The sequence below is a fragment of the Columba livia genome, chromosome 2 (assembly GCF_036013475.1).
Source record: "Columba livia isolate bColLiv1 breed racing homer chromosome 2, bColLiv1.pat.W.v2, whole genome shotgun sequence".
NCBI lineage: Eukaryota > Metazoa > Chordata > Aves > Columbiformes > Columbidae > Columba > Columba livia.
The window spans coordinates 19,225,287-19,239,592 of NC_088603.1; the positions used below are offsets into that span (position 1 = coordinate 19,225,287).

At 37.3% G+C, this 14,306-nt stretch overlaps 1 protein-coding gene across 6 annotated transcripts in view; it reads left to right on the plus strand.

Moving 5' to 3' along the window:
* ARHGAP21 (Rho GTPase activating protein 21) overlaps nt 1–14,306 on the plus strand; it is a 115,423-nt gene that overhangs the window by 88,325 nt on the left and 12,792 nt on the right. For 5 of the 6 annotated variants that reach the window (XM_065050759.1, XM_065050761.1, XM_065050757.1 and 2 more), the window contains 7 exons: nt 10,267–10,425; nt 10,622–10,724; nt 10,814–10,850; nt 11,404–11,529; nt 12,521–12,805; nt 14,011–14,075; nt 14,158–14,306. In XM_065050759.1, the coding sequence (XP_064906831.1) occupies nt 10,267–10,425; nt 10,622–10,724; nt 10,814–10,850; nt 11,404–11,529; nt 12,521–12,805; nt 14,011–14,075; nt 14,158–14,306 (924 nt within the window). The remainder of the gene's footprint in view (nt 1–10,266; nt 10,426–10,621; nt 10,725–10,813; nt 10,851–11,403; nt 11,530–12,520; nt 12,806–14,010; nt 14,076–14,157) is intronic. The other variant, XM_065050762.1, reaches the window with a different exon arrangement.

Genomic DNA, 14,306 nt, shown 5'->3' on the forward strand with positions numbered 1-14,306 from the left:
ATGTGGATGTGAAGTAAAGGGTTTGTGGAAGCAACGTGCAAAGACTCCTCTGTGGGTTGTGACACAAACAGGATTGGAATTATACAGGAAGGGGGCTGAGCAGTTTTGTGATCACTTGGAAGAAAAGAGGAACCCATAGAAGGATTGTAAGTAGTAGAAGAAAAAAATCCAGTGTTGGATATGTAAGGAATTGGAGTCATCTGATGAGGAGTGTCAGTATGAGCGTGTTTTACTCAGGTAATCAATGCCTGTGTCATCTTTTCCCCCACTCTGGCTGTTGAGTTGGGTTTTCTTTTTTGTTGTGGCTGGTTTAATTCTTTGGTGTCTAGATGTCTATGGACCGTTTTCCACATGGGTTGATATATACTTGTGTGTTCTTGAATTTCATACAAGACCTATTTAGAAAATACTGAATTTTGATTCTCAAATTCACATATGTGAAAAACAACTCTTAATACTTTCAGGTTTTTTACAGATTAGATTAAGGGAGTCACACAGATACATTGTCTTAGCACAATTGTCTTCTATTGCAGACCTACAGCAGCGATTTTTTTTTTTTTTTCCCCTAGAATTATCTATAATATCTACTACTAAAGTAAATAACAAAAAAATAGTGAAGAAGCCTTTTGTGCATTGAAGAATTGAAATAATACAAAAGATATAATAATGTTCTTCTGGCAGAATGTTGTAAGATATAACAAAAATGCTTTCTTAGCTAGCAGTTATTTTTTTATATTGTGTTTTCTTTTTTGAATGGGAGTCGCATAGATTTTGATTACTGGATGCATCAGTATCTAGTGTAGTTTTGGTTTCTTCTTTAGACTGTCAACCTTTCTTTAAGGATTAATACAAGTGTGTACGGCTTGTAACTGGTCTCTGTGTAGGGTTTTTTAATACCTAAAATCAATGTTGGGTACTCGATTTAAGTTGTGTGTTAATTGTACTTGCTTAGGAGTGCTTGCTGGGAGTTTTCTGATCTTATGTGAAAATCAGATCAAGACTGTCAAAATCAAGCCCAGCCTTTTCTACACAATCTGCTGTCTTGGTTATGACAAAGATTTGCCATGAGCTCTTACTCATGTGACTTGCTTCCAGATTTTAGAGAAATCTGGTTACTAAAATTCAAAGAAGCCTTAATTAAACATGTCAATTGTATTGCATTCTGGTAGGAGCTGAGCAGTTCAGAAGAACTCTCCATTGCAGCCTCTTGGCACGACACCACAGGGGATTATGTGAATTCCTAGGAGCAACTTAGCCTCTTGGTCTGGAACCTCCTGAATACTCCAGAAATATTAAAAAGTGGTGCTGCTCGAGCGTGGGCACGGTCTGAGCCAGCCCAGCATTGTGGCTGCCTTCCTAGCAAGACATTCATGTGCCTGCACAGGTGCTGTGGAAAATTTCCACCACAACCCTGGTACATTGAAGAGGAAATAACCCTCTCTGAATAGGAAGAGCATCAAATACCAGTAAGAGCGGGCATCTTCTTTAAGTTAGAATTAGTACGCATGATTCTAACTTTGCTTGTTCCACTATCATTATGCCTAATTACAGCTTCACTTGTTAAAAGCCATACTTAATCAGGCAGATAAAACCTTAGATCTACTTTGAAATGCAGTTAAAGGCTATTTAACTCTTCTGAAGGAAAGTCACTTGGATTTTGGTGTTTTATGTGCCTTTTTTTTTCCTTCTGTCTGATCAAGAAGGATGTGACTTGAATAAGGATGTCTGTTGGTCTTGGCAACCTGTCTGCTTCCCTTACATCACATCAATATAGTTGTTTGTTGCAGTATTAGGTCTTCTTAAATACAGTTCATTTCATAAATGCACTTACTGGATTTATTTTTGCAGTAGATCTTTGGAAGAGTAAGGATGTAAATTTGAGGGGGATAAGTATCTTCCAAGGTTACATATTACTTCCGTTTCAAATATTCTGTGGTTTGTTTACTTTTGTTATCACTTTCTGCTTGTTAGAAGTAGTAGATATGGCCATATCTTAATTTGTGAATAACTGAGTAAAAATTACGCATATTTTGGTAGAAATTCAGCCAGGAACATTTGCCTTCCGCGGCAGTATTTTGTGACTAACCTGCTCTTGAGCACAGCACAACATCAGGATGATTGCAGAGTATCTCTTTGTAAGTAGCACATTGCCTTGCACCAGAAACGGGGATCCAAGCAGAGTTTCCATCGAGCTTGCTCAGGGCAGATCCTTGCGGGGGTTGTGGTGGGTTGCTGAAGAGCTGCCTTTTGACACTAGTCCTTTCACAAACTATAGTTCTAAGCAGGGAGATTACATTTTGGGTTGCATTTGTGAATAGAAATGAGAGATCTTTTCAGACCAAAGCTAGTACAGGTAGATGTACCATCTTTTGTAGGAGAAATATATTTATTGGAAAAAAGCAGGCGAGGTATTGTGTGCTCAAACTCTTCTTCAGGTAAGGAGATGTTCCTGGAGGATGAGAGCTGCCAGTTTTACAGAAAAAACATACCCTGGTGCTGCGGGCTTCAGTACTTTCCATGCACTGCTAAATGTAGGGTATCATGGTTACTTGAAAAGCTGCTGCTTCTATTTCAGGTCCAAAGAAAGGCTCTGTTCTTGAAACGCTCTCCATTGTTTCAAACCACAGCAGTTAGTCTAATGAAAGGTTATTCTTTTTACCCTGAAATGGTCTCACCTGTTCTAGACTAGTAAAAATACAATTATCTCTGTCAGTGACTATATTAGTAATTGTGGTGTTTAATGTGTGTTTTTTCAAACTTGTAATTCTTACACCATTTTTCTGTTAGAGAACAACAAGTAATAAATTTCTGACCTACTGTGTAATTTTGAATGTGTTAACCAGCACTGGGATGAAAATTAGAATGCTACTTAACATTTTTCTAACTATTTTTTTCTTTTTTACACCATTTATTTTAGAGTAAAAAGTAATTTTAAGTAAAAGATAATCTAATTCCCTGAGTGAGTTGAATGAACTACCCATGTGAGTGGAATGGAGAAACTGCTTAGTACTGAAGCTGGTTGCAGCATGTCTGGCTGCCAGTGCAGCCCAGTGCTTGGGCAATGACTACTGAGTGAATGTTCTTTTTGACTTCACAGGGCATTGTCACTTGAAAATTAATTTTAAATGGATATTTTTAAAAAATATTCAGGTTGAATAAACATAGTCTTGAAGTTTATTTTATTTTTTTTTCCAAATCAAACACATTGATAGTCATCCTGTTACAGCGCTTTTCTTTTAGGCATGCGGTAGCATCAGATAAGTACGAAGACTTTTCCGCAGAGGTGTGATCCAGTTTTTGAAAATGGCTAGTACATCCTTATTCTAGAAAAATATTAGGTCACTTCATTCCCCTCTTAGTTTGTGAATAACTGAGAGAAAATGAGCAGAAATATTTGAACAGACTTTGGAGTTATCAAAGTGGTGTAAAAATTACATGAGCATCCTTTTTCTGGCTGAAATTGATACCTAAAGAAAGGTGTAAGAATAGGACAATGATATATGATATTTAATGGTGGTACTTTCTATTCTCTAACCATTTGCACTTTACAACATTCCTGAGCCAAATGTGACTTTAAGTGCTCTATAAATTTCTCCATTCTCTTTGGCACTACAGTAAAATTTTGCTATCCAATACCCTGTATTGATTTAAATAAAGATTTGCCAGGAGTTTCACAGCTTTAACTACATGGTATTTATTCCTTTTTTTAATGTGTGTGGTTTTTTAAAACCTGTCTCCTGGTGGCTGAATTTCTGATACAGATACAAGAGTGACCAGCAGACTGCTAATCTTGATTCACCCTTTCCATGCCACTTAGAGTTTTATCTCTCAATTCCTTCTACCCTTATGCAAACAAACCACCATAGTGATTTCTGTACTAATAATCAGGCAGACTCTGCTTGGCACCTTGCCTTAAGAGCTGATCTTCATGCTAGTTTTCAAAACAAGAGTATTTTTTGTTGTCTTCCAATATCTATTTTTCTACAAAATTCTGGCATAATAAGAATATGTGAGTACATCTTGATTAACAGATAAGGTAAATTTAAATGGCTTCTACTGAATTCTGTTCAAACTTATTTTTAATTTTTGTTGTTGTTACCAAATGTGGTTTTTTTTAGAGTAAATTAGCTAAGGAGTTAGGAGATTAAACATTCTAACACACCCAGCATTAGTTAAAATTTTCAGACATCTTTATGATGACATTCCTCTGTAATGCTGGCAGTAGAGATGTATAGGGTTTACTTTTCTCTATACCTACATTTAATGGTAAGTTGTGTATATGGCTCCAAATATGTTTTTTGAAAGTGTAATGAGTTTATTGGCTCTTTTTAGTGAGATATGTGCCATACCTTTCCTGTCTTCCACCTACATCTTTATGCTGCTCTCTGTGGGCTGCTTAGTCTCTGCTACATAAGGTAACAACGTAAATACACACATACTGAATGCAGTTACAGTCTCGAAACTGGAAAATACAAACCAATACACTTGCACAACACACTATGGAAAGGGTAATGATGATAGGAGTAGAGAAGGGTTGAGGGAAATGACTAGTAATATTCTTACGTGCAATAAAGAAATGGTTGAAAGACTGTACTTATTCTCTTTTTTCCATGTGAGAGATAAGCATCAGGCAGAGAGAAATTCAAAACCTCAGACTTCTGTGGCAGAGATTGTGGCTTGTCAACCCAAAATATGTGGATGCCTTAAGGGCAGGCGGTGGCTGAAATACATGGCATGTTTTAAGGAAGCTTTAATTTTAGCAAAAACTGTTAACAGTCAAGATGAATATGAAAATCCTCACCCATTGTGATATTTTTCTTCCTGAAAGTTGCTGCCTAGCTATTCCAAACTATGAAAACATAAATGTAACTGGAATAGAAATTAGAGCTGACAGATGTTCATTTTTGAGAGACTGTTGCTTCCATTATTTCAGTGATAGCACTGGCAGAGCTTTTAACATGTCATCAGTGTTTCTAAGATAAGCATCAGTCTTCTGGGGTTTTTTTGAGGGTTTTCACAGTGTAGCCTGCCAAATCACTATTGCTCCAGGCTGAAAATTTTAGTGTTTTTCATCCAAAGAACAATTTTTAAATCATTGTGGTATTCCCAAGTATAGCAGCCAAAACACAATATTACAGATTAGCATTTTAAATACCATTCAAATGCTTCTGTAACTGATTTTTTTTAATTAAAACTTAAAATTTGAAGTCAATAATTCATAACATCTAGAAGAGTTCTAATTGATCTGAAGCATCAGATTTGTGTTGAAATGGGTAATGTTTTCAAAGTGTAAATCATCCTTAGCATATCTTTATAAAAATTACAGGTAAGAAAGGAATACTATCAGGGTCCTTTTACAGATAAAAGCGTGTTGAGTGTTGTACTTTTTTATGTGGCAGGGTAACACTGTGAACAGGAACCTTTAGAATTGCTTTGTATTATTTTGCAGAGAAAGGTGTACATTTGTTTGTTTAACACCAAAATAAGCAACAGGCTATCATAGATAACGTTTTCTGAGTAGTCTCAAAAGAAGAATGACTTTGGGAAGCCTTTATCTGTTTGTGTGAAACTCAGTCAATGTAATAATAAACATACTATTTATATGAGCTCACGAGCAGAGGGCTGGATTTGATGATTCAGGAGGCTCTTTCCAGTCCTGTGTTTCTGTGGCTTACAGAAATGGGTGTGCTCAGCATACAGACCTGTTCCTGTTGTCTTCTTTTGCCTACATGAGGATAACTATGTAAAGTAGACATATGAAGAGGTTCTTTTGTAAAAAAGATCAGTGCTGGAAGTACTTAAAAATGGACAAAACCCAGAACTTTTTAAAGGTTCTGTTTTGAAAAACGCAGTAGCCAAGTCGTCATGTATCTTCTTTCCAAATCATGGCTTTTAGGCTTGGAAGTCTGTTTTGGAGCTTTACCCTTGCAGGTTGAAGTATAAGATGCAGCAGCCTGTACTGCAAGATCTGTTGTAACAAAAAGCCACTGTTGTTGGGGTATTTATTAGTCTTTGTGCTATCTTGTGTGATAGCTTCCTTGGTTCCGTATAGTTTATTTTTGATTGAACAATTTATTTTTGTTTTATTGGTTATTTCTGGCCTTCTCACTACGCAGGTGAAATCGCATACATGGCCACCTTATTTGATTGTCTTCCTGACGGGCTTTTAAGAAAAATGGTCTATATTAGTATGTCTGCGTTTACCTTAAATTCAGTTTCTTTTGGGGTTTGTTGGAGATGTCTGAGGTAGACTCGTTTTAACATCCCTGCCTGTGTGTGCACATCTTCTTCCTATCTCTGCTGTCCCATCTGTCCTCTCGCCTTTCTGCCTGCATTCCTTTCACTGGTGCCTCTTCCTTGCAGCCTCCATCCCCCTCCTGTTCTCGCCCAAGCTCCGCTCCTGCCTGTGCCTCAGCAGCCTCTGCTGGGCCCCCGGTGTCCTGCTGCCACCAAGGTGAAGGGAGGGAGATCTGGTCCATGTGGCTCTACCATAAGAGAAGTGCTACCTGTAGCAAGCTGGAAAAAAACTAAACTGAGGCACAGAGGAGGGATTAGACATAGGACAAGATTTTAAAGTTTTCATCTACTGCATTTACAGCAAATACTTTGGAGCAAGATAGTGTTGTACATTATGATAGTGCAGAGCCTGTTGTGGTGTTGTGGACTTTGGTATGGAGTGCCTGATAGGCCAAGGTTGCATCATGAAAAACAGGTGTTGACCAAGGCCTGGAATTAAGGGAGTCCCTCTAAAACCAGTCTTGCTGCAGGGTCTGGTCATAGCATGGGCATGTCCTATCTGTCCTTCAATAAAGAACAGATATATAGATATAGATACAGATATAGATATATGGTTTTTTTGTTTCTTGTTTTTTGTTTTTTTTTAAGTTCTTCTGATTTTCTGATTTGATAGTGTCGCGTTGTCTTTTCTGCCATAGGCAAATTAACTTGCCATCTAAGATTCATTCTTGTAATAAATTACACCCCAAAAGTCATAACCTGTTTTTCGAGAGAATTACTTAAGAAATAGACCATTTGAACTTTAAATCAGATAGTCTTTGATAAAGTACATACTTGTTGAATTAAGGTTTTTAGCCATATATTCACATTGCCTGTTTAAATTGAAATGCCTAATTAGTGTTTTAAATGGCAATGCAGTGTGCAGTACAGTTGCTAAATGATTCCTTCTTACAGTCTTTTGAAGTGTTGAGATACTGCTTGCAAGACTGCCCTGTCCATGAGGAGAACAAATGTGAAAAAGTACTTTAGCCTTGGGAAGCTAGTTTGTTTTTTCCAGTCACTTTCTGTTACAGCGAAGAAAGATTGAGCAGTCTGATTCCCCAGGAGATGGTGGGAGAAATCACCTTTCACTGTTAATGATAGCCCAGGCATCCCTGATGCTTCGTCTCTCTGGACTAAAGTTAATACGTGAATTTGCTCTCCGTGTTTGTATGTTATGATTCATTTAGCAAAACCGTTACTTTGGAAAACAAACACCACCACGACCATCTCCCTCCAAGAAACAAACAAAACCCACAGTCATAACCAACTTGGGTGAACATGGAACTCTTAAGGCAGCTCCAGTGCAGCTCAAGCCATACAGGTCCATCTCAGCCCATAAAATGCATCTGAAGATGCTGAGGGAGTTGGTTATTGCAGAGATACTGCCTTTCATCTCCGAAGGTTCATGAGGACTGGGGGAGGCCCCCATTAACTGGAAAAGAGCAAATTGTGCACCCATCTTGAAAAACCACAAGAAGGACAATCCAGAGGTGACAAGCAGCATCTTTGCCAGAGGTGTCACCGAGCTGGCTCCTTTTCCGATGGCCAGTCTCTTGGGTTGCTTCGTAGATAATAGCACAGAACAAACTGTATTTGTATCCTTTTCTTAAATGATAAGTAAAACTTTGAGTAGTCCTGGAGTTTTTGAGCTTTTTGTTACAAATATTTAAAGGGACATCAGTAATCCATGAGATGGCAAACTGAAAGAGAATTATTTTTTGTGACTTCTCCTCTGGCTTGTTTGTTCTGTACATGTACTTCACTGCATTTTGGACACAGTCATTCTCTTGGACTGGTGAGCTGAGCCCCTTCTTTCGCATGTTGCGTGAGGAGTTTTTGGTTGCAAATACATTGATTAATCAAGGAAACTGAAAAGGGAGACAAATACTGCAAGCACTAAAGAGAAAAGTCAAAATACAAGGGGTATGTACAGTTGTTTGGGTTTTGTTTTTCTGTTGGACAGCAGCAGTGGAGATGGCCAGTGCATTAAATTAGTAGGCAGTAACTCATGTACGTCGTGGTTTGCCCTGTAATCAATTTAGAGTATGTAAAAGCTTGCCATTAGCTGGCCTTCAGCCTCCTCAGGGATTGAAAAAGTTATTTCCCTCCCAGTGTCATTTGCAGTTTCTTTAAAGCTTGCCTATTTCTAAAGCCACTTTAATTTCAGTTCATCGGGGCATTAGATCCACTATGAAATAATAATAATTTGAATAATTATTGTTGCTTTCAAGGACTTAAACTCTTTTTTCCTTAGCTGAATTCTTGGATTGAGTTGTGGGAAATTGTGTAGTGGTGCCTAACACTTCTGTATTCACAAGTTGTGCAGGCAGATTTGTTTAAAGCACTAGCATTTTCCTTACTTCGGGGAGTAGTGACTGACATCTTGAGATAAGTGACTTAAAGCTGAGCACTTCCAGTTTGCATGCTGTAAACGAATTACTTGTTCAGTGAGTGGTTATATTCCTTGGGCAAGAGTAGTGTGCTTCTCTCAGGGGCTGCTGCAGGGAAGCTGAGCAAACGAAAACAGGCAACAGGACAGTGAGCTGTTGTAGCTTTGAAATGGAAGTGTAACTGAGTTTCTTCTTATCTCCTGCTTGCTGTAGAGGTCTGTAAATGCTTCTAATTTATCACTGTGGATGCAAGTAAAACTTAGAATTTTTAAAAACTGTAGTATCACAGGTTGTCTGTGAATTCTTTTGATTTCTCTTTTTATTAATGTTTCTAGTTTGCAGCTGTTTTTTTTTGGGGGGTATGCTTTTTTTAACATATAACTTCAAAAATGGTGTTTTCCAATCCAAACAAGTTAGAGGGCTGTTATTGCTAGACCTTCCTGTACTTTGTTTATTGCCTTGTTTTAAATTTACATTGCCAAATTTTGATGGTGCGAATGCTGCCTTAACAGAACTGTTAGTGACTGTTGGAAAAGCACAATGCAGCACATGCAGTTGTGTTTGCACAAAGAAAAGAATAAACCTCTGTCTGTGGGTGTTCATTGATTTCAATAGGCTTTTCAGTAGCTCTGCATATTACAATTCTTAGCACCTAGAATACATTCATATTCATTATGCAGTACAGTTCAGCCCCTGCTTGTGACTTGATTTTTTTTTTCCCAATCCTCTCTCCTACCAGAGCGTGAAGTAGAATTATTTTTCTAGTCTTAGTAATGTGTTCTAGAAGATGGTACGGCTCTTTTCTCAGAATGATTGGAAATGCGTCTTTCAGCTTCTTCAATCTTGTAAGAAACATGTTAAATACTAGAGATACTTAAAGCTTTCTGGCGTCTTTCATGGTGACCCTTGTGGCTATTGAGACTGTGAGGTGCTGGGCATGTATGGCATGCAATCGTTTGTATGAACAATTAGTGGAAGAGCTAATTGGTATGTAGTAGTGCTTTCTTTTAAAATATGAATACTTGCTTCTTTATTTCAGTGTGTGGAGGATGGGGGGGGTATTGATTCTTTGGATGCTGGAAATTTGTTTAAAGTGCTTTTTTCTTTGCTTGTAACTTGGCTTTATTATTTGAATGTTTGTTTAAGCGAAATGGTTTTCAGTAGTCTGAATGCCCAAATTGTATTGTAGGAAATTGTTCTCAAGCTGTCTCTTGAGTTTAGACTTACTGATGTAATGTGTGTTTTTCACTTATGCACATTTAAAAAAAAAAAAAGTCTACTTGAAAATAATATTACAAGCAAATAATTCCCATTCCATTCACTCACAGCAATATCCATCATCAGGTATGATGTTCCTTGCTCTTATCTCTAATGTACAATTAACATTCTTAGGAAATGAAACAGGCTCTTCTTTCTTCAAAACAGAACAAAAAAGTACACTTGACAGTGTGAATTAGACCCATATGTTTGTTTGAAAGACTTCATGTCTAAGATACTTAATCTGATATCCCAGTAACGAGAAGTTCAGACAGCTATTTAGTTGGACCATTTGCTTGATGCGTTTAATATGTTAATATATGACATATCACCTTTGTAGATGAACCGACTAGTCCTAGTATTGACCATGATATTGCACACATTCCTGCTTCTGCTGTTATTTCTGCATCTGCTTCTCAAGCACCAGCTGTAACAACTGTTCCTCCCAGTCCCACATCTCCAATCCCTTTAATTCGGCGACAGCTTTCACATGATCATGGTGAGTGGTGATTTCTTTTTTCCTTTTTCTTTTTTTCCTTCTCTTTTTCTTTTTTTCTTTTTTTTTTCTCATGCAACTTTTTCCTTTTACATTCTGGAGAACAGGACTGAAAATGGTAAACTCTTTGTTGCTTGAAATGAATTGGAAAAATATGATTCATTTTCTTACATACTCAAAAATTTCTATTTGTTTGTAGAATCTATCCGGCCTAGTGTCCTGGATAGCCAGCCTGCTGCAAAAACAGAGAGATCAAAGTCATATGATGAAGGACTGGATGACTACAGAGAAGAGGGAAAATCGTAAGTTCATGAAAAATATCAGTTAATTTGGAGATCTGGTTTTTAAAGTGTATAAGATCTCATTTTAACACTTGTTTTTTTCCCAACAGATCCATTAAGCATGTATCTAGTTTAAAGGGGATTAAGGTAGGTATATATGTATACAGATACTACTGTGACAAGTTGTATGAATTACACAAATCAATTATACAAAGTGATGCATTAAACACAGACATGATGTTTATTGGAATTGCTACTCACCCCATTGTTCTTAATTTTGATTTCTGATATTTAAATTGATTGTAATGTTTTTCCCCAATTGGTGCTGTACACATCACCTAAGTAAACGTGGTCTCTTCTTTTTTTTCCAGGCTCACCAAATGGTCCTTGATTTATTTATTTATTTATTTTCATTTTCCTCAGCCTCTGTAAACAAAGCATATCTATGACCTCCTTTGTAGAAACTTAATAATGAGAGTCTAAGACTCCTGCGGTTTCTCAAAGTAATCTTGAGGTGTATAAGGTTACTATTGTTGTATGGAAACTATAGAGATTATATTTTCCCAGGAGATGTTCATAGGGGCTTTTTGTGCTGCATGAGGTCTCAGCTTTTAAAGAGAGAAACATCTTGAATGTAGGGATTGTAGAGAAATGTATTTAGAAGTACACTGCGGAGTTCTTTCTGTGATGTTTTCTTTAGGTCCCAGACAGCCAGAAATCTTCAGAAGACTCTGGTTCCCGAAAAGATTCTTCTTCAGAGGTCTTTGGCGATGCATCCAAGGAGGGATGGCTCCATTTTCGTCAGCTTGTTACAGACAAGGGGAAGGTACCTGTCTTTTCTTTTCTCGTCACCCTGCCCTCCCAGCACAAATATTCAGCTGCTGGAAACCTCAGAAAAGAAATGCTTCCTGGTTTGCTTTTTTAATTATAATATTTGGATGTGAGCATCAGTAAGGATGACAAAATTGTAGACCTGTTAGAATTGACATTAGTGAATTCCTCAGCTGCTTCTACAGACTACTCTCTGAACTGGTAGGATTAGAGGAAATAGCTTCAAGTTGTGCCAGGGGAGGTTTACATTGGATGTTAGGAAAGAATTCTTTATGGAAAGGGTTGTGAGGAACTGGAATGGGATGCCGAGGGAAGTGGTGGAGTCACCATCCCCAGAGGTGTTTAAAAGATGTGTAGATGAGGCTCTTAGGGACATGGATTAGGGGTGGAGTTGGCAGTTAGGTTAACTGTTGGAATTGGTGATCTTAAAGGTATTTTCCAACCTAAACGGTTCTCTGATTCTAATTTTACATTTCAAAGCATCAAAGTAAACTAATTTCTAATGGCTGATTTAAAGTAGTAAGAATCAGGCCCTTGATAATTTTAATGAATGTTGTGGCACTGAGTTCAGATTAACCTTCGGCACAGGCTAACACTTAAGGAAAACTGGGAGTCTGGAGTTGTAGTGGTGTGTAAATGTGAGTCTGACTTGAATGAATTTTAAAAGGCACGGGCAAGAGTCCACTGGGTATTTTTTTGTGGTATTTGTATTAATGCCACTGTGAAATTTTAGTCACATTCTGTTTCTTGCTGCTGTCACATGTGAACTCAATGAATTATGAGGGAGAGGACAGGAGCAATTCACTCCTGATGCCCTCCATTAGTGTACTTATGTGTGGTCTTTCCACAGGTCATTCTTAAGAATGGTTATGGGTAGGTGGTTGGTCTTTCTGGAGATAGTTATTGTTTGTTGTTGTTGTTGTTTTAATCCAGAAACAGTCATTGTAACAAATAAGCAAATTAACATACCAGTTGATGTTTTTCAGCGAGTTGGTGGGAGCATTCGGCCATGGAAGCAATTATATGTTGTTCTTCGAGGTCATTCACTTTATTTGTACAAGGATAAAAAGGAACAAGTGACCCCATCTGAAGAAGAACAGCCTATAAGCATCAATGCTTGTTTGATAGACATCTCATACTGTGAAACCAAGAGGAAGAACGTATTTAGACTCACCACATCAGACTGCGAGTATCTGTTTCAAGCTGAGGACAGAGATAATATGTTAGCATGGATTAAAGCAATACAAGACAACAGCAATTTAAATGATGAGGTAATCGTATAATATATGCAGGAGCCATAGTTCTTTTAATTAAAAATTTATTGTATTTTCCCATAATTAATACTTGAACAAAATAAATCATTTGCTGTTGAACAGGAGATGAAAATGTGTACAGGAACATACAAGAAAATGAGGTGAAAGGCAAGGTAACTGAGTAAATAAACTGAGTTTAAAAAGAATCACATACTCATAATGACAGAGTAGACTTTTGAAATAAATTAATTAATGTAGTTGATTTAACTAAAGATACACTTAATATTAAGTTTACCTGTCAAAAATCCCTAATCTTTCTTAAAAGATAATTGTGGTATTAGAACCAGTGTGTTCTGTCTTCAGACTTGTATTGCCAAGTGTTGTGTGCAGTAGTTAAAAAGTGAAACGTTGAAGTATGCCTGTTTCTCTGATTAAATGTTGATATTTCTGTGAACCAAATCAGGGGTGTTGAACTCCACCGGGGGCCACATCAGCCTGCTGTATGGATGTAGGAGTAGTTACATTTATATGGCCCTAAAATTACATTTGGCCCTTTGAAGGCAACTGTGAGGCTGATGTGGCCCCTGATGAAGATGAGTTTGACACCCCTGAACTAAATGTTAGTGCTGATCATAAAAGGCAAACATATCCTATTGTGCATAAAATATCAATATCTGTCCCAATATCGTCCTGTGTGCATTTTCATTTCAGTGTTGAGCAGAAGAGGGATATTTTCCTGTCTGTGGTCATGCACATCTGCTCAGATTTGAAATAGTTATCCAAAGGAGGATGGATTAATAAACATCATTAGATGGATAAATCATATTTGAATGCATGGCTTGTTTCAACTGTTTGTGTAGTAGTAATTAGTTATATAAGTACTATGTGCGCATAGGATTGGATTTTTCAGAGCAGTAGAGTGTGTTGAGTTGCATGTTTTCTATTTAAACTTGCTTTCAGTTTAACAGGATTTAACCAGACTGTATTGCTTTGGAAAAAGTCTAAATAGCAGCATTTAATTTGCAATTACTTAAGTTTTCTTCGTGGTTTTTAAATATCCTGTCCTTGTTCTCAAGGACTGCCTATTAGTGTTTAAAAAAAACCAAACAACTATTGAAATGTTATTTTTTTTGTATGTGGACTATTGATGGGAGTAGTTATATTCTGAAAGTAAAAAAGTTTGTTATATAAGATTGTAAAGTAGATCTCAATTCATTTTATAGGACACTGGTGTCACTAGTAGAGATTTAATTAGTCGAAGGATTAAAGAATACAGTACAATGATGAGGTAGGTGAATTATATGCTGTCAGTAGTTTTTGTAGTCTGCTTACCTAGCTTCGTTTTACTGAAGTGATATATCTTGTTTCAGTTCTTCAAGCAGCAAAACAGAACCATCTCCCAAAACACCTCGCCAGAGTCTGAGTATCAGACAGACTCTGCTTGGAACTAAAGCAGAACAGAGGACCCAGAGTCCCCATTCTCCTAAGGATGAGTCTGACAGGAAGCTTCTCACTAAAG